Source organism: Argiope bruennichi, chromosome 5, assembly GCF_947563725.1.
Source record: "Argiope bruennichi chromosome 5, qqArgBrue1.1, whole genome shotgun sequence".
Classification (NCBI taxonomy): Eukaryota; Metazoa; Arthropoda; class Arachnida; order Araneae; family Araneidae; genus Argiope; species Argiope bruennichi.
The window spans coordinates 75,882,395-75,909,628 of record NC_079155.1 but is presented as its reverse complement, the minus strand read 5'-3'; the positions used below and the strand labels follow the sequence as shown (position 1 = coordinate 75,909,628).

General features: G+C 31.1%; 1 protein-coding gene across 1 annotated transcript in view; it reads right to left on the bottom strand.

The window, feature by feature from the left end:
* The window catches only part of LOC129968298 (dynein axonemal intermediate chain 7-like), a 51,776-nt gene that overhangs the window by 2,896 nt on the left and 21,646 nt on the right, over positions 1 to 27,234 (bottom strand). The window contains exons 10-16 of the mRNA XM_056082154.1: positions 27,095 to 27,215; positions 23,287 to 23,415; positions 17,493 to 17,724; positions 13,305 to 13,360; positions 11,368 to 11,450; positions 8,840 to 9,016; positions 2,103 to 2,243 (exon numbers count right to left, since the gene is read on the bottom strand). Coding sequence (XP_055938129.1) covers positions 2,103 to 2,243; positions 8,840 to 9,016; positions 11,368 to 11,450; positions 13,305 to 13,360; positions 17,493 to 17,724; positions 23,287 to 23,415; positions 27,095 to 27,215 — 939 coding nt within the window. The remainder of the gene's footprint in view (positions 1 to 2,102; positions 2,244 to 8,839; positions 9,017 to 11,367; positions 11,451 to 13,304; positions 13,361 to 17,492; positions 17,725 to 23,286; positions 23,416 to 27,094; positions 27,216 to 27,234) is intronic.

Sequence of the window (27,234 nt, the reverse complement as noted above, 5' to 3'; positions counted from 1 at the left end):
TCAATATTTTGGACGAAAGTCAGACTCCTCACTGAAAAACTTCTTGGTTTGAATCCCTACCTGAGGATTACCTTGATAAAGTTTTCAGGCTGGATTCTTCATTTCTTTCCCTTTTATTCCATTAAATGCATTTAATTCATTTTTGCTTTTAAATTTATTTATTTCTAATTTGGATCAGTTCATTTGTGTCATAGATGTAGCCGCATTAGTGTGTTCTAAATACTACAATGTAATCTTTCTTTTATTGGTTTTTGACTCTGGAAATATTTACTTTTAAGTCAGCTTCATAAAAATTGCTTTAATTTTCGGATATTAGTTTCTTACATCTGTGCAAGGGGCTTCTAAACTCTTTACATTAACTTTCAGATTGTTTGAATATATTTAAAGCAGAGACATAGCAACCGGGGAGTACAGATATGCAAGGTAGTAATTTAGTGCGCATCATCGAGAACAAACGTTATACGTATATGCCACTTTTTAAAAAAGAAGCCTCTCACTAGCCTTCTCATCATAATGTTCTGTTTTAAAGAAAACTATGATGAGAGAGCGGAATATTAATACCATTTCATGATTACATTTCACATTTCCAAAGCCACTGATGGTAACTCAGAACAAAAATAAATCATATAATTTCTCGTGCGCCACTTATCTACGCAACACCATTGATCTAAAAAGACACAAATCGCCTACACTAAACTTACTTATCTATGCAACATCTGTCGTGTAAACAAGCGCCACTTTTATTTATTAACTTTTTTTGATAAAGTTTGTTTTCACTACGAGATTGTGGCAACGGGAAATAAGATACAAAAATAAAGATGGTGTTCTGTTGTTAACAGCTTGTGTTTTTATTTAAAATAAGTTATAAGTATACCTCTAACCTCTCTATACCTCTAAGAGTATCTACTAAATATCTTTTCGAAGCTAAATAATTTGGGTAAAATTATTAGTTCGTGCGAAACATTGTGGTGACTCGAGATGTGATTTGATAAAAGTTAGTAACGTTTATTCTATTACGTATATTCAACAATGATTCTGTAATGGATAACTGTTAAAAGCGCCCGTTAGAGCAGCATTCACTAAAGGATATGATTTATTAATTATAATGATTTAATAACTTTAAATCAAAATGAAATAAATAGTGAAGATATTGAAATAAAATTATCTTCTTTAGAAAGAATTGCTTCTGATCTAACGGAACTTGATGAGGAAATAAATACGGCTTTAATGAATGCCGCATCTGAAGATTCGGATTGTGAATATGAAAAATGAGAAGAATATCGAGAAAAATTAGATGTTGCTCGTATTCGTACTAAATGCTGTCATATTGAAAATGTGCGTGAAGTGTCAGCATCTATCATTTGCTAGAAAACAAAACTAAAATGACCGAAGATTGAATTGATGAAAGTTGATGGTGAAGTGAAGCATTGGCTAACTTTTTGGAGACACTTCAGTAGAATTCACGATGACAGCTCTATTGGGGATGAAGATAAGTTTCAGTATCTACTGCAGTGTGTAGTTATTGGCAGATGAAGCCCTGAATTGTTGATAGCTATCCTCTGATAATGGTTTATAATGGCTGATAATGGTTTGTTTTATCCATGGGTCTCAATTTTTGTTTCTACAATCATCATAAAAAATACAAGCGAAAATAGAGACCTGAAACAACTAATAATGCTCTTATCCTCGAAATAAACCAAATAATTTATTGCTTATAAATATTTTTATTTTAAAAAACTCAACTAAAAAAAGTAACTAAGAAAAACTGAAGAATAACAACATATATCAATTTTTATAAATATTGTGGAATTCTGGGATGACAGAAGACTCTTTTACCATCCAATTGGTTTCTTTCTTTTAAACTGATTATTTGTATATTTACTTCAAGCTGAAGACAATATGATATAAAAAAAGCTAACTTTTAAAATTCGGATTTTAAAGTACATTGAATATACTTTAAAAACAGTACGACTTTGATGTGCCTCTTTTCATGGCTGTAAGTTCGAATCATTCATTTGGGTACCATCCACAGACAGATGCAAGTAAAGATTTAATTTTATAAGTATAGTTTTCAAGAATCAAATTGTCGTAGTTATACTTACTTTTTTGCGCTCAGAAACATGTAGATAATTTACTGCTATACCACCAGAGGGCAACCTGCTGTTCCATTTGCTAGATGAAAAATCATAGTCCTTGCTGAGTAAAGCGATGCTATTGTAAACATCTTGCTCTAATTTACTTTTCTGAAATTTAAGAAGTACCATTGGTGAAAAAGTAATTGGATTATAGTAATATATTCATATTATCGCTCTTTATGTCTATTTTTTAAAATTAAAAATGAATATCTTTAATTGGTTATGATTAATTTTGTATCAAAATTAATACGTGATATATATATATATATATATATATATATATATATTGATTTTATGGATGGAAAATGCTACATGCATGGTGAAAAAAATAATTTAAAACATCTTACTGGACAAACAGTTGCATCTTGAATTACAAAATTTTTCACTTACTTCTTCGATATAAACTATTCATTAAGAAAGGATTTTTTAAAAACTTAATTGTAATTTATACTGAAAATTAATTAAAATTTTAATAAATTCTTCGATAGCTTCAGAACATATTATTGTACAAAAATTGTCTCTTCATCACTTAAAATTTAAAGAAAAATTGCTTTTTAATCCAGTGCAATGTGCTTTTTCTTAATTTTCATTAAATTTTCAACATACTTATGTTATAAAATAATAAATAATAACTGTGTTTATTAGCCGCTGTACTGTATTTTGTTTTACTACGCATGCGTTTGTAGAAATTGCCGGTTTTTTTGGCATGAAAAATTTGATAACTTATTATAGATTAATTCCAACATTTTTGCACTTTTTTTTTGATGCGAGGTTGTGCGTATGTACGTATTTGTTTTTTTTAAAATTTATTTGCCACGTTACTCCTATAGTTTTCCAAATTTAGATATGTTGACCTTTTTTTTTTGTTTCATCACGTTTCTTTGTGTAATTTTAGAAATGATAGATAAAAAATAAAAGAAAAAAGAAAAGAAAAAATAAAATAATAAAAAAATAGAAGAATCAAAACAGTATCATTTGAATGTTGTATTTTAATTGCTGTCAATAATAAAAAGGAAAAACTATTTAATATGGCTGCATTGAAGTTTACGCTTTTTATTCACTGTACAACTAAAGTGTGGTTTTCATACATAATTTTATGAATATTATTGCAGGAATCAAATTCTTTTCGACTTTTCTTATACATAATTGAAATAATTTGTTCAAAATATTAAATTTGGAAACCGGCAAATTCGAAAAATTGTTCACTTTGACTGTTTTAAACACGGTGTGTTAAAATGAGACATCGCTCTAAGATGGTACATATTATTCTGAGTGGTACACTTTATATAACACATTATGACGTAAAAATCATTTCATTCTATAACTATTTCTTAATGAAAAATAAACTTAATTTGATATATACCATAGTTGAATATAGGGAACATTTCTCTAACGAAGTATTATTTCTGCACTGTTCGCGAGTACATACTCTGTGCTCCTGTTTGTAAAAAAAATAGGAGATTCTACGCAAGAAAAATCAGGAAATAAATTTCTTAACTAGTCATCCATTTTATTCACATCGAGCCACTTCTCATTTTTACACAACTTCCGATAAACAATTCAATATCACGGTTACGAATATTTCTTCATGACAATAAAAATTATTTTCTTCATAAACTACTAATTTCACAAGAAACTCGCTGGGTTTCCTCATGATCGTTAAAATAAATTTCCTCTGCTTTTCTTCACGAGCTACTGATCGCTCACACACCACATGAACGTCTAATTTTCTTGACTGCAAAGCAAACAAGAAATCTTTTCTGCATAAATTTCAAGACAACGAGAATGTGCTGCCATCTGGGATTAAGAAGGCGAACTAATATCGACAACCGTTGCTGAAAAAATTGGAATATTGTACATGGTGCTCTCTCTAATCATACTCAATAACTAACTTTTAAATCGTTGGAGATATTCAGAGTTTCCACTTAGAAATGTTTTAATTTAAATAAAAAATTATATATTACACTTTTTGCCCAATTAATGTGCTGCTAAACAAATTACGAAGCCAAAATTTTTCTGCGAACCTTCTCTCCCATTCGTCATAATCAATAAAATATGTTCCAAGAAAGAAAATTTATAATACAATAAAACAAAACAAGGTAATATAAACTAATGTTATACAATTTTTGTAAACCAATTTTTAGTATACTGAAATTTTTCAATTGAAATGCATTTCTTTATAATTTTGGCATTCATTTTTGAATTCAAAGTGACATTGTTTTTTTACCATTCGTGTTTCTCATAAAGTACTAAAAAATTCTTTATTTAAATGAAATAGTCATTTTAATCCAAAATAAGAGTAAAAACTCTACCTTTTGAGAAAATCTTATAAACTTGGAAGCATTTCTTCCATAGGCTATGTTTATTCCAACCGAAAGCAATTTCTGAAAACATAAGGAATGAAAATATTGTAATTTACAAAAGGAGTTATAAAACCTTTTTTTCTAACATTATAATAATATTACAAAAAATGCGGAGTGGTCTCCGAAAAATTTTCTCGCATGCTCTCTAATAAACTTATCATGCCAAAGAACGCTTTGAAAGGCATTGGTTTACAGTCGTTACAAAATATTAATTTTTGGCGTGAATTTGGCATTTTTACTGAATCTGTTATGTGCTCCTTGGCGATTAATCCTTAGCGTTTCTTTATTAGTATCCGAAAATCAAATTTTTTTTTAGACGCGTTTTTTCCAACCGACTGAAACAAAGATTCGACACTGAGCAACAATTGTTGTCACAAAATCACTCACCGAATTTTATAAATTTAAGTCATTCCGTTCTTTATCACTTTTACGTATTTGTGAAAGTATAGACCTACAGGCAATCAACTCGTTTTTAAATTTGGCTCAACATTTGACAGCTGCACACACTATATACTGTTACAAAAAAAAAAAAATTCTGCAAATACCATCAATCAATCATAATAACGCAGCGCATTTAATCGCTAGTTCAGCAGCTTGCTTGCTGTCTATTCTTTTAGTTCTGTTACTTGTCGGCGACAACGATTACTCTCCACACAGGACTTCTGACGATACACACGATCTCCCTGCAGCTTCAGAGTGCCTGTCTTTTATAGTTCCGGGAGGCGGGACTAGAATCTTCCAGATCAATCAGGGCGTATCTGGGTTCCTATTGGATGGATCGTGAAACTTCTCGAACTTTCCAGTATGATCCATTTTGTCACCAAAGTCGTCAAATTCATCGCCAAGCCGCCAAAAGCTTGCCAAGTTTATCGCCAAGCTCTGAGGTCATTGATGCGGTACCCGCTCAGCATGCACAGTACAGATCGTACAACGGTCTTTCTTACGATGACATTAGTCGTGCCGGGTAGCAAAATTACAGATTTGTAACAATATGTTAAATAAGTGTTCGAATTTTACCTAGCTGATTCGTTTTGTAATTATAGTTGTAAATTTTATTCGAACAGACGGACAGATGAATATCCTCTGAACAGATTTTACTCGCAAGTTGATAGAAATCTGCAAATTTGGAGTAAGGATCGTATGACAAATTTCAACCATCTGGCTCAAAGCATTTTTGAGTTATCTTTATCACAGACAGATATTTTCTAAAAATGTGTTTTTCGAACTCAGGGGAGGGTCTGAAAGTAGAGATTCGTCAAAATCTTGAGTTTAATTTTTTTTTTTTTTTTTGACGATTACTATATTTTCTATATACTACGCATACGAAAAATTAAAAATAAAAAACATTTCCTTAAATACAGTGTTCAAAGCATTTTTCAAAAATTGGCAACCATTTTAACTACAAATGTGATAGGATGTTCCTTTGAAAGATCTGAATTGCACAATGGATTCGCGTCCCTTAGGTTGCTAGTTCGAACCCCGCCTGCCGAAGATTCCCGGCGTGCTTGGTGGCTGAAGCGCGTATAAATATGTCGTGGTCGCAAAGTCCTCCATGTCCGGAGTAATACCACTGTGGGTACTGGATCAGGGGTGATCGTTCTCTGATTCTGGTCTAAATTACGATCTGTGGATGAGTGAATGAAATGCGTGAATGAAGTCCGCCCCGTAAAAAGGGTTGTGACGTGTGTGTAGCTAAGTCTTTCTCTTGGCCCTAGATGGCGCTACTATTAAAACAAGAGACGCTCCCCACCGGCTTAATATCGCTGTCTTCGTAACAGCGGGCTTGTCCATGGCAAGTGCCATAAGAAACAACAAATTTTAATTAATAAATCTTCGAAGATATTGAGAATGCTACCGTATTTTACCGAAAATATCGAGAATTCACAACAGTTTTTCGCATTTCCAAATGAAGGGTTTTATTTATTTATTTATTTTTAATGTACAAAACTCATGTGCTCTTAACAGGATTAGAAATTGTAAAGACCGAATTCGCTTCTTTCTTTCTTGATTGATTTTTTGAAATGGGATGAGAATGGGATTTTCGGCAACAAAAGCCGTTATCCGCTAATGTCAAAAGAGTTCATTCAGTAGATGTTAAAAAACTTCAGATATTGACGAAGGATTCAAAGATACTGCTTATTATAAACTGCTTTTTGAATAAACATTTTGAATGAAGAATAAGAATGAAGATCAATATTAAGTTTTGCAAAATTATACCTAAGAGTTACGTATTTGGAGAAAAACAAGACGATATGTTCAATGTTACAAACTTGGAAGTGTGGATAATAGTGTAGACCAAATCTATTCAACAGAGTTATAATCATCCCCGTTAAAAGGCGTGCAGTTATGATATCTTCTACTTTTTGAGCCATGGGTTAAGGGAAAACATAATGGAAATATCATCAATAGATTCTTGATATTTTTTTATTTTTAAAAATGTGATTCGTTGTTTATAGTGAGGTTTCCGGATAAAAAGAAATTAAATTCTCTGAAGCAATCCATTGCAGCAATGGGTGCGACTCCGTGATCATTTTTGCGAATACGTTCGCCTTTTCATCTCAGTGTATCTGTCAATGTTCTGGAAACCACACCAAGCAAATTTTTCCTTGAGTTGAATTTTTCCAGCTAATCTGTGAATGACATTTAGAGATCTGATTGTAAGGCATTTTAAAGCGTGAAGGGCAGAATAGGTTTTGTCAATAAAAACAGATTTTTTTTCTTGTAACTGAAAGTTCATCCAGAGCTTGACAAAGTGCCAAGGCTTTCGCTGTAAATATTGAATTGATGGAGTGAATTCTATAGACGAAGGATTACTGACTAGAGATACCCGCAATAGAAGTGAAAGAATGAGATCTGGATGCATCCGTAGCCATAATATAATAATCTTGAAATTGTTTGCATACATACTTCAAAAAGAGCCTTGATCATATAATTAGAAAGAGTTTCATTTTGAAAACTCAAATCTGAGAGATGAATTTCATAAAAATTGTTTTGGGAGACGATGGGGTGTGGCAGAGCTTTCATATGTTTTGTAGAAGCATTCAGGTTCGCAAACAAATTTTCAATTAGAACTTCGTCTTTTCTTTTTCTTTTTTTACAATATTGATGCCAGGATTGGAATTATGATGATAAATAGGTGAATGAGCGCCATCGCGAAGTTGCCGGATAATGCGCTTTCTTCCTTGAAATAGAGAATATAAACAACAGCTGTAAAAGCCATCTCATGTTGCTTCAATTTTATTGATGGGAAGTTTTAATTACTGGTTGAAAAACAAATTTTATAGGCATAATTTAATTACCTGGTTTAAAACAAATGTCAGTATTTCTCATTGATACTGCTATCGATCCGATAACAATCAAGTGTGCAGGTCAAATTATTAGCAAATATAAATCATATATTTCAATAGATGATATATGATTTATGCTGAGAAAGATGCAAAAGATGAGAGTTTTTCAAAAATATAAAAGATTTCTCAATTATTCAGATATACTTTGCGAGTAAATTCACCACAATTTTTCGTTAATACTAATGATTCCAAAATCACTGATTTTCTTATCTAAGCTGGTAGCACAGAAGAATTATGAAGAAAGTGAAATGGATATAAAATATGCCTTATAATATTTTCATTTTTCTCTATGTAATAATGCTATCTTCGATCGAATAACTTACGTTTCTCAAAAATATTAAGAAAAACTTATTGTGTAAGAAGCAAAAGTGCATTCTTTGAATGAATATTACAAGAAAGAGATTTAAAAAATCAAAGGCAAATATAACAGTTAAGATTAAAGAAGATACAAGAAAACAAATGCTTAGTACTTCACTGTTTTTATTTGTTTTAGAAAGTATAAATAGAGAAAGAGGGAGAACTGCTGAATGCCAATTTTTGATTTTCTCCAAAATCATGGATGGGCTATGATTCCCGCAATCTCTATGAGGAATATCTTTTAGTTTATCCTAGTTAAGTGATATTCATACTTGAATTATTCCCAATTTCAGGAAGGAATAAAATAATAAATTTTAACAACCAACTGAGGATTGAAAAAATAGAACTTGATTAACAAATGGATTTTATCTTTATTTTCCCGAGATCATTGAAATCTTGAACAGGAAAAAGCAATAAACTTTACATGAAAAAAAAATCTTTAAAACAATTCAGGACGGATATAACTTTACATACCAGTGAATTAGAGACCATTAATCAGGATTTTGCCATATTTTCCATTTTCCACTAATATATTTAACTGAGGTAGAATTGAAAATGTAAGATGATTAATTTATTTCTTGAAATGAGCTTTAAAATATAATAAATTAAAATTAATCATGATTATCAACATCCATACCTCAATCAACTGATCTGGTGTCATCCAATCTGTTGAAGGCAGAAGTTCGGAAGCAACTATTTTGCCTGGTTTTATGGATTCCAAACGGCAACCCTGCTCTGATATTTCTAATCTCAGAGAAAGAAACTTACCATGTAAGTACAGATCAATGATTTTTCCGCCATATATCCGCCAACTCTGTAGAATTAAAACAAAAACAAAGTAATTATTATTTGTAATTTTATAACGAATTTCAACGTTGGAAATCTCCAAAGTAGAGAACTTTTTATCAAAAATAGAGGAAAGCAAATTATTAGCATTTCAGTTTTTATCATTTTTAGAATTTAAATGTTTTTTTTAAATGTCAATGAATGATAATGATACATTACATAATTATTCAAAATATTTTCATTAATTACAATTGGCTCTAACTTAATTATAAACAAGATGGGAAGTGGAAACTCCTCTCGGCAAAATGGAAGGCAAAAGTAGTTTCTTTTTCCTCTAAAAGTTTTCAAATTCTTTTCAGTTCATAGATAAAAACACAGACTCTGCATATATAAGCAGCCATAAGTAATAACTTTATTAATGTCGCATAATTTTGTATTGATTGCAAAACTGCTCACCTCAGGCGACCAGTTGGTTCGCTGAGAATAATGGTTGCATTTGATTTCATTTAAATCGACTAGATATAACTCCATGTCTAAACGAATTTGCCTGACATTGACATCATGTTATTTTAATTGCTTTACTTAGTCTTATTTATTGTATACATGGATCTTTTTAACAGAGGCAATCTCGTAACAACATAGTGGCATTGAAAATGTAAATATCCGATTCATACATCTTCTAAATTTCGCGATATTCTAACTTTACTGTTTTATTTATCGTAAACTACACATATATTAAACAGAATCCTTTTCTTTAGCTTTCAAACATGGAAGAAAATCATACGATTAAATATTTGCTCAACCAATGCAAACGATTTGAATCTCAAGGTAATAATGCAATCTCTTGTTAAGAATTAATCAAAATATTGTTTCTTAAAAACTGACGAAATTCAGGAAAAATTCGAACGACTGTTAAATTAATATCATTAAAATAATATCTTTTAACTAAAATATTGTTTTAATGGGTATGTAATTCATTGTTGGGCATCACAGAAGACGCTAAAATTTCACTTAAATTTTAGTCACTTCAAATTTCTATAGATATTTTTCAAAAATAGCTTCGAGGAACGCACAAACGCACGCACGCACATGCACAAATATTATAAACATGTAATTTCCACCCGGTAATAATTGGCAGGAGGAACTTAAGAACATGATTGAGCGGATGAATGCCCAGAGATAATACAGAAGTAATATATTCACATTTATTAAGTCTTATTTATTAGAAGAAATGCTACTTGATATCACCGCTAATCTCATTGGACACTCCACATTAAAAAAAAAATAATGTGAATTTATTACCTTTGTATTCTTTTTTTTTTGTTCTTTTTTAGTTTACTCAAACAATCCCAATATTTAGCAAATGAAATAGCATATAGCCTTCATCTTCAAAGAAGCAAATTATTAATAAACTTGCGTGATTTCGTGCGTACTATCATATCTTCAAGTTTGATGCATCTTTTTTAATTATCACGTTTAATTATATGCAAAATGCATTTAACAGCTCATAGCACAGTGTTATATCGAATGTTTAAATAAATAAATAATATAACTATGACACATCCTTGTTTTTTATAATTATTTTCATCATTATTTCATGTTTACAGTTACATTCACAGATATAAAATAATTAAAAAAAAAAGAAATATCTAAATTAAAAAAAATTGGTGGTTTAAGTGGCATGCAGCATGGCTAAATATGGCCCTGAACCAATAAATCCAACAGCAACAACAACTAGGACTCATTAGTAAAGTCTTTCATACTGCAAGATGTCATTATCACTAGACTTGAAATCTGAAGTGCCTTAATACTCTTTGATTCGAGCCAGTGACATCGCATAAGTGCATGACATCATATGCAAATAAAAAAGAGGTAAATAAACAGAGGACTTGATTTTGAAGATTGTCAAAGCTTCATCTATTTAAAAAAGATATTACGCTTAGTCTTACGAAGCTCTGTTTACGTCTATTTTTTAGTTTTATTTATTTTTGAAGACATGCACTAAGCGATCTCATTTACTGGAATAAAAGATCATTCAGTCATCTTGACTGGATTTAATATATAGTAAGGTTTAGTACTGGTCTCCTTAATCAAATGCGCATCAACATTGATTTGATAGTTATGTGCATGTCATGTTGTCATTTGATAATTTCTAGGTTGAAGCCTTTCTTACCATTTGACCTAATTCTGAACATATAACTAGAATGTCATATTAATCAATAGCAGATGTTTAATTCAAAATTCCATAGGAACAAATGTTTTCTAAATATTGAAATATATCGTTTATATAAAAATGAATTCGTTTAACCGAAATAAAATAATTTAATTTGAGAACATTTTATTTTTATACACAGAGAAAAAAAGAAATGCGATGCCCACCTTGTAAGGAAAATTATAATACCGTTTTTGGAACATTCCGAAAATTCCAAACCCATTCGTTTCGAATGTTAAAATACGCTCCTCTGTAGAAGAATGAAACATAAAATTAAAAATAAAAGAAAATAAACCAATGCTCAAAATAATATTACAGACTGTTTTAATCCTTTAAAGGGCCATTTTTTTCTAGTCATATTATGTTAAAATATTTTTAGGCTTGAAATTAGAATAAGAAAAGGGATTCATTTAGCTTATTAGATAAATTTAATTGTATTAATTAATTAATTTAGTTAATTAATAATTAAGTATCAAATCAAGACCCATCATTTTGTGTAAAATAAAGAACTAAAGCATCTAAGTTTCTGTCTTTTAAAAAAAATTTGTCAGAACTTATGCCAACCTACATAAATTCATACATAATTGATAAATTTGGTGGGCGGCATGCTTCCCACGGACCTAGAAAGGGTTAAAGGACCGGTCGATAGAGTAAATAATGAAGTTCTGGACTTTCATTATACATCAATTTAATATTTGCCCTGATGTAAATACATAGATAAAGCTATCAGGCGTATGTCAACTACTTTATATAAAGCTTATTTCAGTTAATGGAAAAAAAAACAGTTTTTTGTAAACCATGTATTGTGTAATTCTAAAGTATTTTCTGCTTGTAATAATATAAATTCTCCATAGCTTAAGTCGAGATACTGGATTAGCTTGTGCTTTTTTGGTGCATGTCATTTGTGTGGTGAAAGTTTAGTTTTGGAATACTGGAAAAAATATTTGAATTTTTATATTGGAAAATGATGTAATATTATACATAAAATAAAGTAAAATATATTATTCAAGTAAACTTTAAAACCAAGAAAATTATATTTACATCAGTATGATATCTCGTCACTGCCCATCCATCATTTTTTTTCATTTATAAATGTATTTCTGAGAAAAAAAAACTGCTTTTTCTGCCATAATTCTGGTAATGAATTAAAAGTGACAACGTTTTGCTTTCTAACAGTAATAACAGAAATTATAAAAAATAATTAGGTTTATGCATTCATTGTAAAGGTGTAAATATTTAATTGGTAACTTAACTATTTTCATTAATAATAGTTTTTATTTTTTATCGAACGTTAAGTTTTTTTTAAAAAAATCTACAGAATGTGCAAACACACATCTATACTTATCATTCTTACCCCGTCATTAAAGCTACGAATATACTCTCATAATGATATAAATATGCTAATTTTTTAAATTTACTTTAATTTTTTCTTTTTTGCTTTCGGGAAAAGTTTAACTTTTAAAAACAGAAAATAATATTGATTCTGCTTAATACATTTTGAGGAACTTTCAGTTCTATATATCTATATATCTTTCAGTTATATATTATATTATTTTTATGTATTAATCTCAATGTATATTAGATTTAGGAAATTGAAAAATGTTGTATTCTGTCGATAGTAATTAACAAATAATTAATTAAATATTGTATTCGATAAAGTTCTACTTATCATACTTACATACTTACTTATCATACTTACATACTTACATACTGCTAGCAGCATGTTGGAAATAATACTGGCCTTTCCCCCAATACCTGGTCATATTTATTAAAACCGAGATTTCTTCGTCTCCATTACATTACTTCACTAGATATGGTTTTTCGGCTAGTGATGGATGATTATTCATTTTAATTGTGGGATTTAGCCTTTGATTCTTATATTTCAGCACGTTATTATTGCAGGAAAGCGTGGCAGAAGATAAAAAGTAAAAGGATTATCGCATCATACCTTCTGAAGAATACCACAAAAACATATTTACAATATCTTCAATAACTTTATGAATATTTTTGATTATTTCTGTAAATTAAATGTATTATGACCAGTCAAAACCTTTTGATTTTTGAAATACAACACTTTCATTCGCGATATTTAATTAAAACTCACCTTCATCATAATCCACCAATGCGATATCGTCGGCCGAGAAAGCATTCTCCTCAGAACTGAAAAGAGCAGGTTGCGGAACATGCATGAAGATAACATTTTTCGGTAATCTGGATGGACATAAAAAATAGTCCTCTTACCTTGACCGAACATAAAGAACAACATTGAAAGTATAAATTTCAAATAAATATCTATATACATATAAAACGCTAACGTATGTGGCACTGAAATCGAGCTTATTACTAATTGTCGAATGGCAGCAGTCAAATATAAACATAACATCATACGAATTTCAGATTGCTTCATTCATTGAACATTTTATTACTGTACTGAATCAAATGCTTCGCTAAGCTAATTAATAAATTAATGGAACTACAAAATATTATTAGATGTATTTTGGAGATAGTTCACCAAGTCACCAAGAGGACATTCAGTCAGAGGACAGAAGATATATAAAAAAAAAAAATCAAGAAATAGGCTTAACAAAATAGTTCAATCGAGCATAAATTTAGGCTTAACCTTTGCCAGATGGCAAGCTTAATGTACGGTTTCTCCTCAAGCACATCAAAATCGTTCCAATCGTCCAAAAACTCTCTAAAAGTCTGCAATCTTGAGTGTATATCAGAAATGATAATAAAAGGCTTTTAAAATTGCAATAAAAATTGTCACGATTTTATTTGGCTTGAAATCGTTCCAAAATGTTCCAATTTTGGCACCCGTATATTATTCTTAAATCTAACAATAATCGTTATGATTTGCATACGGAAATTGATACTCATATCTTTTAAAACATTCTTATAAAAATACTGTTTGCAAAATCTTAAGACTAAAAGAAATGTCTTTTTTATTATATGAATTTCATTTTCATATATTTTTTAATTTAACTTTAATAGAATTTTTAATTATATCTGAAGTAATGTTTTAAATGGAATGGATGAATGGATATAAATGAAATGAAATGGATGGAATTCAAACTCCCCCTCAAACATTCAAGCATGTGCTTTTACCAATCCTTAAATGAATAGTAAAAATTTAACTCTCATTTTTATTTCGTAATACACAACTTTGTAATTTACAGTAAATTACTTTCATTGAATTAATGTATTTTAGTAGCATCAAATTACAAGGTGAAATACATTTTAAAAATTTGCATCCCATATTAATAAATAAAAGCATAAAAACCCAATAATTTAGGCTAGGAAACTGGTCGCCAAAGGCGGTTAGTAATATTAACTTAAATTCTTTCAATTTTCAACGCCTGCATTACTGCAGTTAGTAGCAAGTCATGCCGACAGTATGGAGAAAACTGAGCGATGTGTCACAATATCTAGTTTGATACTTCTGAACATAATTTTAATGTACTGGGGTAAGTTAAAAAGTAAAAGATGACTTAAAACATTTAATTCTACTAAAGGGCAATTTATAAAAATATATATAATACATCACCGGGCAAAGGAAAATTCAAATTTTTATTTATTTCATTCTAATAACCACGGTAAAGTAGCTACATAGTTGGATCATGAATGAATGTTGACGCTTGAGGAAAAATTGTTTTCTACGTTGCCTTATGTAAAGAGTGGATATATCGTTGCAGTACAGATTGCATTGTAAGAAAAAGACACCTCGTCTTAAGTGAATTTAAAAATGGTGCAAGAAATTCGAAGAAGATTGTTACACAGACAAAAAGAAAAGCAATGGTTATCCTCGCATATCAGATGAAAATGTTCTATTCGTTCAAACTGCTTTCGAATATAGTCCTAGGAAATATAGCCATCAATGCCTGCTCAACAAGATCTTTTTTGTTCTTTTCACCGCATAATATCCCCAAATTTGGAATGTCTCGGATTCCCTGTCAGTTGAATGGATACGTGGAAAAATTTATTAAGATGTGAAAAAAAAACGTTAAATTTTATATACTGTATACAAAATAAAACACAAAAACTATAAATAATACAATGAAAAAAGGCGTGTTTGATGGGGAGTATGAGTTCAAGAATTTTGATGAAGTTAATATTTCTTGGATAAAGGCTGGATAGAGAAAGGAGACAAACAACCACATCTGCGAATCCGATTAATTCATGGTAGTCATCAATGCAGTGTTTTTTTTTAATAACCAGGAACTAGTAACTTCATCTGTAACAAGAAATAAACTCCCGATGCAATGTTTATCGTGTAATAAATGGAAATCTTGATGAATGCACAAAATAAAACTTTGAGCTTTCTTCAGTTCAGTTATACGTTTTTCAGACGGAAGAACAAAAATATTTCGAAATTCAGTAAAAATATTATTGTCACAAATTTCATATTATTATGTGGGAACATTGTTAAGTCATTGTTTGTCGTAATTAATTTAAGCCATTAACCAGTTTAAACCAGTTTAAACCAGTTTGAAACAATCGTATAACTATCAGATTATGCATGAGTCGATATTTAGAAAACGATGGCTTTTTTTCAATCATAAAATAGTTTGAGCTCCGAAATTTTATCTCAAAACCATACATATCTATTATATAAAAATCTCGTGTCACGGTGTTTGTCTTCATACTCCTCTGAAACGACTCGGCCGATTTTTATGAAATCTTTTATTTGTATTCGGTGGGTATGAGAATAGGTCGTAAAGTATATTTCATAACGCTAGGTAATTAGGGTATCCCTATCTAGCATTTTTTTTTGTTCGGCATCAAAAAATACCTATAACCCCAAATTTTCACCCTCCCATTTTTTAATCACAATTTCAGTATTTTTGTATGAACTATATCCAAATTATTAACCCGTCGTTGGTATTTCAAACAGAGCGAAATGATTTATATGTTATACAACATATGTTATAAAACGTCCACCCGGCGATGGAAAAATTACTGTCAATGAAAATACTGGATGCATAAAATTGCCCACTAACTTCTTCAGAATCGTTGATTCACAAAATGCTCTCATTGACTGCATATTTCCCGATGTACGCACACAATACATAAATCATGCGTGGCTGGCAGAAAGAGCCATTTTGGTAGCAAAAAATGTGGACATAGACGATTTTAACTTCAGGATACAGCAGTCGTTGCCAGGCGACTTGGTATCATACAAATCGATCGATACAGTTTGCGATGCTAATGAAACTGTAAATTATCCAACAGAGTTTTTGAACTCACTGTGTTTTCCAGGTATGTCACCACACCTTCTACGACTGAAAGTTATCTCTCCGCTTATTTTACTACGGAATTTGAACCCACCATGGCTGTGCAATGGCACACGACTGGTCATTAAAAAAATTGATGAAAAACGTTTTCGAAGAGACCATTTTGAAATGCAAATTCCGAACCGAAAATGTTTTGCTGCTACGAATCCCGGTGATTCTCACAGAAGCGTCAATTGAATTCAAACGCGTTCAATTTCCTATAAGATTGGCATTCGCAGTAACAATCAATAAGCCGCAAGGCCAAACGATGTCTGTTTGCGGTTTAGATTTGGGCACACCATGTTTTTCCCACGGACAATTATACGTGGCATTTTCTCGCGTGGGCAAACCATCGAGCTTATTTGTGTTGGCTAAAGACGGACTGACAAAAAAAATCGTACACTCAATTGCTCTTCGAAATGAATATTGATTTTCTTTATTTCATTTTTATACTTTATGATAAAAAATATATTAGTTTTTCACTTTACGTTTAACTTTTAAGAGATGAAACAATATATATATTCGTTACGTTAATGAAATACATTGTATTCAGAAAATGAATGGTTAGTGTTTTTTGTGTTTTTGTTTTTATCGGCGATTATCGTCTAGAGCGCTCCATTCCTCTTTCTGTCATAGATCCCATTCCCACACACTTACAATACATTCGTTATTTTTTAATTAACAACCAAAATATTCACTAAAAATAATTTGTATGGCAGAACAACGTTCATATATATATATTGCAAAAATCTGATTTAAATTGGTTTGGAATAACGCTAGTTGAATTTTTTTTGAAATCCTCCAATGTCACAGCTGTCTTTATCATTTTCTAATAACCCTAAAAGCGAAAAATTAATGTTTCAAAAGCGATAAATTGCCAATTTTCTGCCCATGCATTTTGTGGCTTCAAAAACCTCAAACCAAAACAACATCTTTATCATCAAAAAAACAAACATGCGATCATAAAAGTAAACTGAATTTTTGTAAAACATTAAACTATGTATATGAATTCTAATTACGGCATATGCAATCCTACGATATTCTTTCTGTTTTCGGTGGGTGTTTGAACTCCTTCTTCAGAACCGGAAACTGAAGCTGAATCTGAATCTGTATCTGCAGGTTCCTCTTCATGTGTTTCCAGAGACTTCTCTATTTTAACATCTTTTTCTGAACCCAGATTTTCAGACGTTGTAGGAATCAAGTAGAATGGCTCGGGTTCATATCTCATCCGCCTTAACTTCGGTTCTTCTCCTTCGAAAGATAAACAATCCGTCAGTATCTGCTTAAAAAGTAATTCTGCTTTTCACATTGTGTTTATTGATTTAAAATAATTTTAATAATGAATTTATTCAATCTTATCGCTTTTTAACATAAACACGCATTTGTAATTAATGATTTAAAGCTAATGATTTCCTTCTACGCATTATCATTTTCTTCTCTTCTCATTTCATTAAAGAATTGAGGTCAATAAAGGAATCATTGAATACTATAGATTGACTATATACTATTATGCATTAACTAGTGGCCATTGAATACAATACTAGTCAATGAAGTACTGAATTTAATTTTCTAAAGATTTTGTACGGAGAATGAGTGAACCGTTTACTCTGTTCGTGAATACGGTTACTGCATTTAAAAATATGTTTAATGACTTTCAAAGCAAAAAAACTTACACAAGCAAGTTATTTTTTACTTAGATTAATGTGGTAGCAGGGGGGGGGGTCATTGTGATAATGAAGTAGCTGAAATAATAGGACAACATGTTATGACAATTATCTACCTTGTAATAACTCTGAAGTTTTGTTCTCATAGTCGGTGATATAAATTGATCGAGATGGTACTTGGGCACCAGTGATCATTAGAATCTGACCAATGGCGCAGTTAAAGGATACATATGCTATCGTCCATCTATCCATTAGTCTTTGGTGTCTTAATATTTAGCAACATTTCGCGGGAAAATCTACACCCCCTCAGGTGATGGAAACAACAAGAGTCTGATGCGTTCCATGATGGAAATTTTGTATAGTGCATTTATGGCTTCCACAGGCATGGCAGTCGTGAGAATATCTTCCTTAAGAATATGCATTTCCTTAAGAATCCTTATTATGCATTTCCTTATATGCATTTCCTTAAGGAATATGCATTTCCTTAAGAATTTTCTTCGTTCAGCTTTGATGGAAGCAGGACGGTCCATACAAATAATAGCCTAAAACAGCGATACTATTATGTCTATTATTGCTAAACATTATTGCCTAGATGTTCGTTAGTTTCTAATCACTTACAATTGCCATTTATGGTCTACCATTTGTTGAAAATGCCACTCTCTCCATTAAAAATTATTTGCTTAAAAATCACCGATTCTCTGTCACACTAATCACTTTAACGACTGGGTTTGAATCACAATATTTCTACGATATTAAGATTTAATTTTGTATTCTTGATATCTTTGTAAGATTTTGTACTTGTTCTAAATTAACTTTTATCTTCCAAAATCTTACTTCTTATCAAGTTTCCACACATTGTTATTTGTTTGAAGAATTGAATGTATTTACCAAAGCGTGTTAGCTGAGAAGAAAAAAAAATTCCAACTAATGGAATGTAGAATGTCTAATACGTTAATCCTAGGGAGTTCTCTCTTTTTTTTAATGTAATTAATTTGATCTTTCCACTTAAATTAATTATGAACGCAAACGTATTCTTAAATCTTCTTTCAGATTTTTCTTTTGAAGAATTTTTGTTTAATTCTTGTACTGCTTATTTTCATCAATAAGTGATTTTTGTTGATTTAACTGGTGTCGAAATCTCCATTTATAAAATATTGAAAATCATAACAAGAAATCTTTTTATTTTGGTAATTCAAAGCAAGCATGTGTAGTTATATTCTGAAACATTTTCCAAACCGGAATTAACAAAATTGAGGGAGAAAGAACTATACTGATGAGATTTAGATGCAAGTCGAGAGATGAATAAATTGGAATCCACTTTTATTTCTACGACACCCACTTTCTCAGAAATGTCATGATATGATTTATTTTGAAATTATCTGTGTAATTGAAATAATATATATATATATATATATATATATTATTTCAATTACACAGATATATATATATATATATATATATATATATATATATATATATATATATATATATATATATATATATATATATATATATATATATATATACGTGACACAAAAATCGGTCATTTATCCACTGTTGAATGGCAACAACTAAATGTAAATAAACCATTGTAGAGAGTTCAACTAATTCATTGAAGTTGTTTTACAGTTTTACTTTATTCAATGATTTGCTTAACTAATTGATGGATCTGCAAAATTTCATTTGAATTGCTTGGAAAATGGTTCGTACCACTGTAAACACTTAATCAGAGGGAATGAGATGTAAAAGAAATCAAGTTGATATTGTCAACCAGAATCCTGCGCTAGATATAGTCGTCAGACAGGTAATCTCTGTAACTATTGTTAAAGCATGAAATCACCATTTCATACAATTTGATAAGCCATTGTATAAAATAATTAAAAATTTTATGCAATGATAAATTATAATCAATTATTTTCTGAAATAACTAAGAATTCTATGAAATAATTGAATTACATTTAACAGTAATAAATGCACATTTTTGTAAAACTTAAAATTAATCTAAGGTTTCCTACCAATTGTCTAAAAATTCGACATAACTTGAATAAGTAACTTGGTTGATTAACAGAAATGATAACGAACAACTTTTAGAATTGCTTTTAGAACAATAATAATAATAATTAAAAAAAATGTCTAGATTGCATTTGAAGAGATGTCGTTCTAAAATAATTCTAATTTGGCAACAGTATGTTAAGATTAGCCCATATTTTAATTTCCCAGGGAAGTAGTTTGTTGTTGACTGATTCCATTTAATTCACGTTTCATTAAATAACATGGTAAAATTTTGATAAATATATTCCGTATTAACAATTTAACAACTAGAAAAGTCAGTATTCTGTGTAAACAAGTTGATCGCCAAATGAAGACTAAAAACTTACTCAAATCAGTTTGAATTTCTCTAACTTTACAGTAATTTGCGTAATGAAGTAATGGGATTACAGACAGCGAGCATATTAGATTTCTTTAACTTATTTTGTTAATACCCTGTCAGAATCCCTGTTAATATCTGTTAATAGCCTGTACTGCAAAGATCTGTATTTTAGTGCAACTCAATTCCGTTTTGGGGTGTTTTGTGTGTGTGTGTGTGTGTGTGTGCGTGCGTGTTTTGAAATAATGATTGGACTGCCAGATTTGTTGCAGTTAATCTTCGTGTTAGTCGAATGTCTACAAAAATAAACATCATTTTCAATAAATATTAAAAATTAATTTAACATTCGGCTAAATAAATTTTATTCGGAATGTGATACTCTTAATTTAAAATAATCTTAACTCTAGTTTGAAGCAACATAAATACTGAATATACATTGGACACGCATAAGGAGTTGGAAGTGTGGAAAAGGGGATCTGTGAAAGTTTAATTGTAACTATTATTAGTACGGTAAATTTTGCATTCGATTGTTCAGCGGGTTTGTACTAGCAGATAATGATGTATCCAAAATTGAAATGTTTGAAGAAAAAAATTCAGATTATTATTTGAAAACCTGAATTTTGACTGAACTCAATTGTAGCCAAAAGATTGGTCAGTTAGGCTATGACTGTGTCGGTTAGGATAATACTAATGGAACCTCTTATCACACCTTTTTATCAGTCATAAGATTATTAAATCTATTTTCTATATTCCTGAACACGCAGAAAAATACTTATGAGAGAGAAGAAATAGTACTAAATTTAATTTTTGCTCTGAAGATTAATACTGAGTTCTTAATTAAAATAACATATTTCTATGATGACCTATAGTAAAATTACTAATTTGGAATATTTCGACTAAGATAATATTTTCATTTCGTTCTAAAATTCTGTGTAAATAAGAAATAATTTTCTCTGATATCTTTGCTCTTTATTCCTAACTAACACTGAAAAAAAAAACTTTTATTTTCATTTATTAGGGCTTTAGTTCATAATTTTTCTTTGGACCTATCTCTGATTCTAATTTTTTTTTTTGGGTACTGATTCGATAATATACGATGATTACGAGTTATTACACTGTAATTTTAAAAGCATGTTGGTCTTCATCCTAAATGTGTGAACAGCATTTGTAAGTTCTGTAATCTCGTCGGTTAAGTAATGGAATGCTTTCTTTTTGGAAAAATCAATGTCCACATATTTTATTTATAATTTTCCTCAGTCATTCCAGTTACTAAAGCCTCGCATCCCTCGTCTAGAGTACTCCAAACCTCTTATACTTGAACTAAATTTTGCTGGTTTTTTTGTCTGGTATATTATTATAGAAAATCCATCTTGTGGGCGTACGATGAGAAATCCAACAAGTTCGATAACGGATAACGTTAATGTTCGGTAATGGATAAGAAAGCATGAAAAGACAGCTGACAATATTTTCGCAATCAACGATACACTATTAGCCAACAAATCTTTATCAAACAACGACAGCAGCAATCAACGGTTGTAGTCTCCTAAAATTCTCTCGCATACCCTCTAATAAAAATGTTATCCTCCATTTCCCGAAAAAAAATTGCGGATTTTAGCTAAGACAGAGAACACCTTGCATGGCATTGCCTAAAATAGTTACGAAATATTAATTTTCGTTTTGAATTTAGTACTTTTACTAAATCCATCGTAGTCCTTGAAGTATTTTTTGTCGATTAAACGCAAGCAAGCGTTTGATATTATTCGAAAATCAATTTGCGTTTTAGACGCAATTTTTCCACCTGATTGAAACCAAAATTTGACACAGAATTACAATTGTAGTTACAAAATCACATACCAAATTTGATATATTTAAGTCTTTTATTTATAATTATCTCATTTACAGGCTTCTTAAAGTACAACGAACACGCGGTCAGCTCCTTGCTGGACTTGCCCCAAAATTTGATAGAAGTTTACACTATTGATGTTAAATCTGTGTACCGAATTTTATCCGTCTAGGTCTTTTCGTTTTGTAGTTATTGAATTAACGTATATTCGGACAGTCGGGCAGACAAATTTCCTCTTATTGGATTTTGCTCAAAATTAGAAAAAATTCTGTGAATTTGCTGTAAATACCATATACCGAATTTCATCTGTCAAGCTCAAAGTGTTTTTGAATTATCTTCGTTGCAGACTGCCAGACAAACGGGCAAACATAATACCAAAAATGTATTTTTAAGGATCAGGCCTGTCTGAAACTTGAAGATTCGTAATAATCTCGAGTTTGAATTTTTCGACGATTACATTATTTTGTCTGTAAACATTTGTTGTCTCATTACTTCGTATATGAGAAGAAAGTAAAAACGCTTAGAGTAAAATCCCAGCGCTATAATTTCCAATGAAAAAATTTACAGACTGATTTCAATAGCTTTCGCCTTTCCATTTGTATAGGATATCTGATAGAGCAAAGAATCTTTTAGAACAATCCCGGGATTTCGAGCCCTAATAGAGATATCCCCTCAATTCCTGTACTTTCGAGAACCGTTACTTTTAACATTAAAGTCGCCAAATTATCATGCAGTCTGAGGGTCTTCATTCGGCATCCATTAGAATATCTGTAAAACTATCTCCATTACTATAAGGCTACTGCACAGGGAGATAATATTACAAATATGTAACAGTGTTAATGTTGCTTTTGTCATTTTAATTTACTTATCTGCTTGTATACATAAAACAGAACATTAAATATTAGCGAACAAATTTTTTCAATAAATCATTCACCTACTATGAATATATGTGAGGCCATTTTGTCGAAAAGTTAATTTTGGTACTTCCAGAAGATCAAAATGAAGTAGTCCTCCAACCAGGAAATATTCGTTTAGATTCAGAAACTTCTTTTCTGGCTCTGAAGGTGCTAAAAGAATAACAATAAAAGAAAGAAAACAGTATTTCCAATGTGTTACGATATAATTATTTATCTATTACTTTGATTTAGAAAAGAACTGCAAAAGAAATAGGGAACTATTTATTTACCACATAAACATAGATTTATGTACATGTTATGTGCAAAATGGGTTTAAAAAACCTGAATAGAGTTCAACTTTTTATTCGCTGCATTTGCTAACACAAAATTCAGAGGAAGTTATTTGTTAAAATACTTCCTAAAAAGAATGCACCTTTATGATCAATAACGGAATACAATTATGTGTATGCTAAAAGCCAACATACATGCAGTTTATTCCATGCGTATACATTACGAAAATTAGCAATAAGAATTTGAAAAATAGAATTTTTTATGTCTTTATAAAATTATCACATTTCTTCAATTGCTTTTTTTTATTAGCATATCCTTATATATAATTAATTCGCATTTTCTTCACCACAATATAGACAATTCCTCAGAATTTTCTGAAATAAATTATAAATCAGTAAAAACATTTTACTTTGCATGTTAGTGTCATTATATATATATATATATATATATATATATATATATATATATATATATATATATATATATATATATATATATATATATATATATAATTCCACTACTACTGTTCGTAAATTCACCCGGTTCGCTTGTAATGGGGAATGGTGTGAAAACAATCACAATCAACAAGCCTCAGTGGAAAACAACAACGAAGACGTTTATTAAATACGAAAATACTAATACAAAGACGACAAATTCACTGCCGAAAACAGAGCAGCACACTACAACAGAAAGCATCCCACAAGTAGTAATCGGTAGTATTAACAACGGCACACAAAGCGGCCAGACAGAATTCAGCAGAAGGATTAAATTCCCGTAGCTTCACTCTACAACCTCTCCAAACGTCTGCAAATCTCCACTGTCTCCTAGCTGTAGCTGTATCCAACTGCCGACTCACTGCTACACGACTGGCTACTCCACACACGACACGATGCTGCTTCTGCAATAAACGCCAGGACTCGGTACACAGCTCAGTTCAGCAATCGGTTCAGCTCCACACAACTCTGGAGTATTCCGCCGTTGCTTCGTTATCCTCTCGACGACTCGTTTCACGACTCCAACTGCGATTGATTGCAGCTTGAAACTGTCGATCTTTTATAGTATGCGGGAGGCGGCGCGAAAAGGTTCTGGATCAATCAGTTGTATCTCAGTTCCTATTGACTCAAAAGCTAAAATTCTCAAAGTTTTCTAGTAACATCTATTTTGTTGCCAAAATTCCGGAGATTGAAATGTCCTATGTAAAAGATATGATTTTTCGCAATTTGAGTAACTATACTTTATTTTCTTTGCCTTTTTTTCTTTTAAGAGTTTTAACTAAACTCATTACAGTGAGCTTAGTTAAAAATCTGCTCACCAATATTTTTTAAATACTTTAAAGGCATTTTTATGATATAAACAAGGCAACATTACTAATTTTCTAATTTGTTTGTAACCCAGGAACACTATTGTTTCATAGGTACTTAAAAATTTACCATATTGATTCTATGTAATTTTTGAATCTAAATAATTTCATTTAATTGTTATTTTAAATATTTTAAAAATAAAAATAGAATTACCGCTATAACTAGAAAGTCATAGATTTTGTAATATTACAGAACTATTTTTATTTGTTCAAAAATATTCTTGTAGAAGTAATTTGTGAGAAAATTCTAAATTATGCATTTAATTAAAGTTATTTGTATGCTGATGTATTAGAGTAGTACATTGATTATTGAAATCATTACAGTGCATTGTATTGTAGTCCTTGTACTGCATTGGTTAGAGTAATTGATTATTTGAAATTCAATAAATAGAAAAGAAAAATGTCTTTTTTTTTCTTTCAATGTAACCTTAAATAATCAGAATTGGAGGCAACTTGTTTTAAAAATTCTATTTTGAAAAGGCACCAATAATACCAAAATGCAAGTTATGAATCCGAATACAGGTGATTTTTTTTACCTTCTTTCAATAAACCCCCGGAGGAGGCACCTCGAAATGAGGAAGAGATGCTTCCGGCATGATGTTTGGATTTCGCCACCCTGGAGGGTACACTAATAGGGGAGGGATACGACTCCTCCCATCGATAACGGGACGTACTTCCTTCGGGGAGGATTGTACCGTGGCCGGTGATGGCCCTTAGGACTCAGCCACAATTCCCGCCAGTGTTGCTGTTGCGGCGGTCCAGTCATTCAGTTTTATGGTTTATGGTTTAAATCCGTGTGCCTTCGTGACGGGTCGGGGAGCCAGATGGCTGACTAACCTTCTTTTAATCCTCATTTAATTCATTGAGTTGGTGCATTCATGGCATCAGAAGTGCTCAAATTTCTTATCACAGTTCTGATTGGAGGCCAAATTATTGTAGCCCAGGACGCTCAATTTTATTAAAACAACTCTGGATATAAAACTATATCTCAATTACGGTGATAAAACCAGAGAGAGTGATAGCCTCCAAACTTTCTCTCATACTCCCTAGTAAACGTGTCATGCCAGAAAACGTCTTACATGGCACTGGCGTACAATAGTTACAAAATATTGACTTTTGGCTTGAATTTACCATTTTTACTGCATTTGTCTTGTGATCCTTGGCGATCAATCCCTGAAATGCGTTAATAGTATCCGAAAATCGAATTTGTGTTTTAGACATGTTTAGACATTGTGTTTAGACCCAACAGATTGAAATAAATTTTGACATGAAACTGCACTTGTAATCTCAAAATCTTGTAATCTCATACCAATTTTGATATACTTAAGTCATTGCATTTTTTAATTAATGAATTTACATGTTTCTGAGCCGGCGTCCTGGTATAGGTATAGCATCTTCCCCGTGATCTGGGTGTCCCGGGTTCGAGTCCCTGTTTGAGCATGGTTGCTCTTCCGTTGTTCTATCTGTGAGATGTGTGAATGTGCCCTCCTGTAAAAAGGGATTGTGCAAGCGAATGAGTGATGTGTGAGTAGTCAAGTTGTACTCTTGGCCCAAGTTGGCTCTACGATAAAAACAATAGGCGCTCCCCCTTAGGCTTAAATCGGCTGTCTTTGAACAGTGGGCTTATCCGTGGCAAGTGCCAAAAGAAACAACAAAAACAACATATTTCTGAAAGTACAGATCACAGATGGTCGACCCTTTGTTGTATTTGCACAAAATTTGATAGGTGTCTACACCATAGATGTTAAATTTGTGTACCAAATTTTATCTATCTAGTTCACTTCGTTTTGTAATTATCGGGTTAATTTATATTTGAGTAGCTGGGCAGACGGACATCCTCTGAACAGAAATTTACTCAAAATTTGATAGAAATCTGTTAATTTGTTTTAAAGACCGTGTACCGCATTTCAACCATCAAGCACAAAGTGTTTTTTAATCATCTTTGTCACTGACAGACAAAAGGACATTTTCTGAAAATGTATTTTTCTAACTCAAGGAGGTCTACAATTTAGAGATTCGACGAAGTCTCGAGTTCGAATTTTTTAAAGATCACTATACTTCCTCTATACTATATATACGAGAAAGTAAAAATGCTACATATGTAAATAGTTATATTTTTAAGTTTTTATGTGCACCTAATCCAAATCAATAATGAAAAAAAAGCAGTGATATAAAAAAAAATTCCGTTTCAGTTCTCACTTGTGCCTGTAACATCTATGCTGTACTGATCTTTTTCGTCACTTTCCTCAACATTTTCTGTCTCCTGTTCTCCTGCTGGAGGAATATCCGCACTTTCTGAGGAAACATTTGCATCAGATTTCTGTAAAAGGTAAAATCTA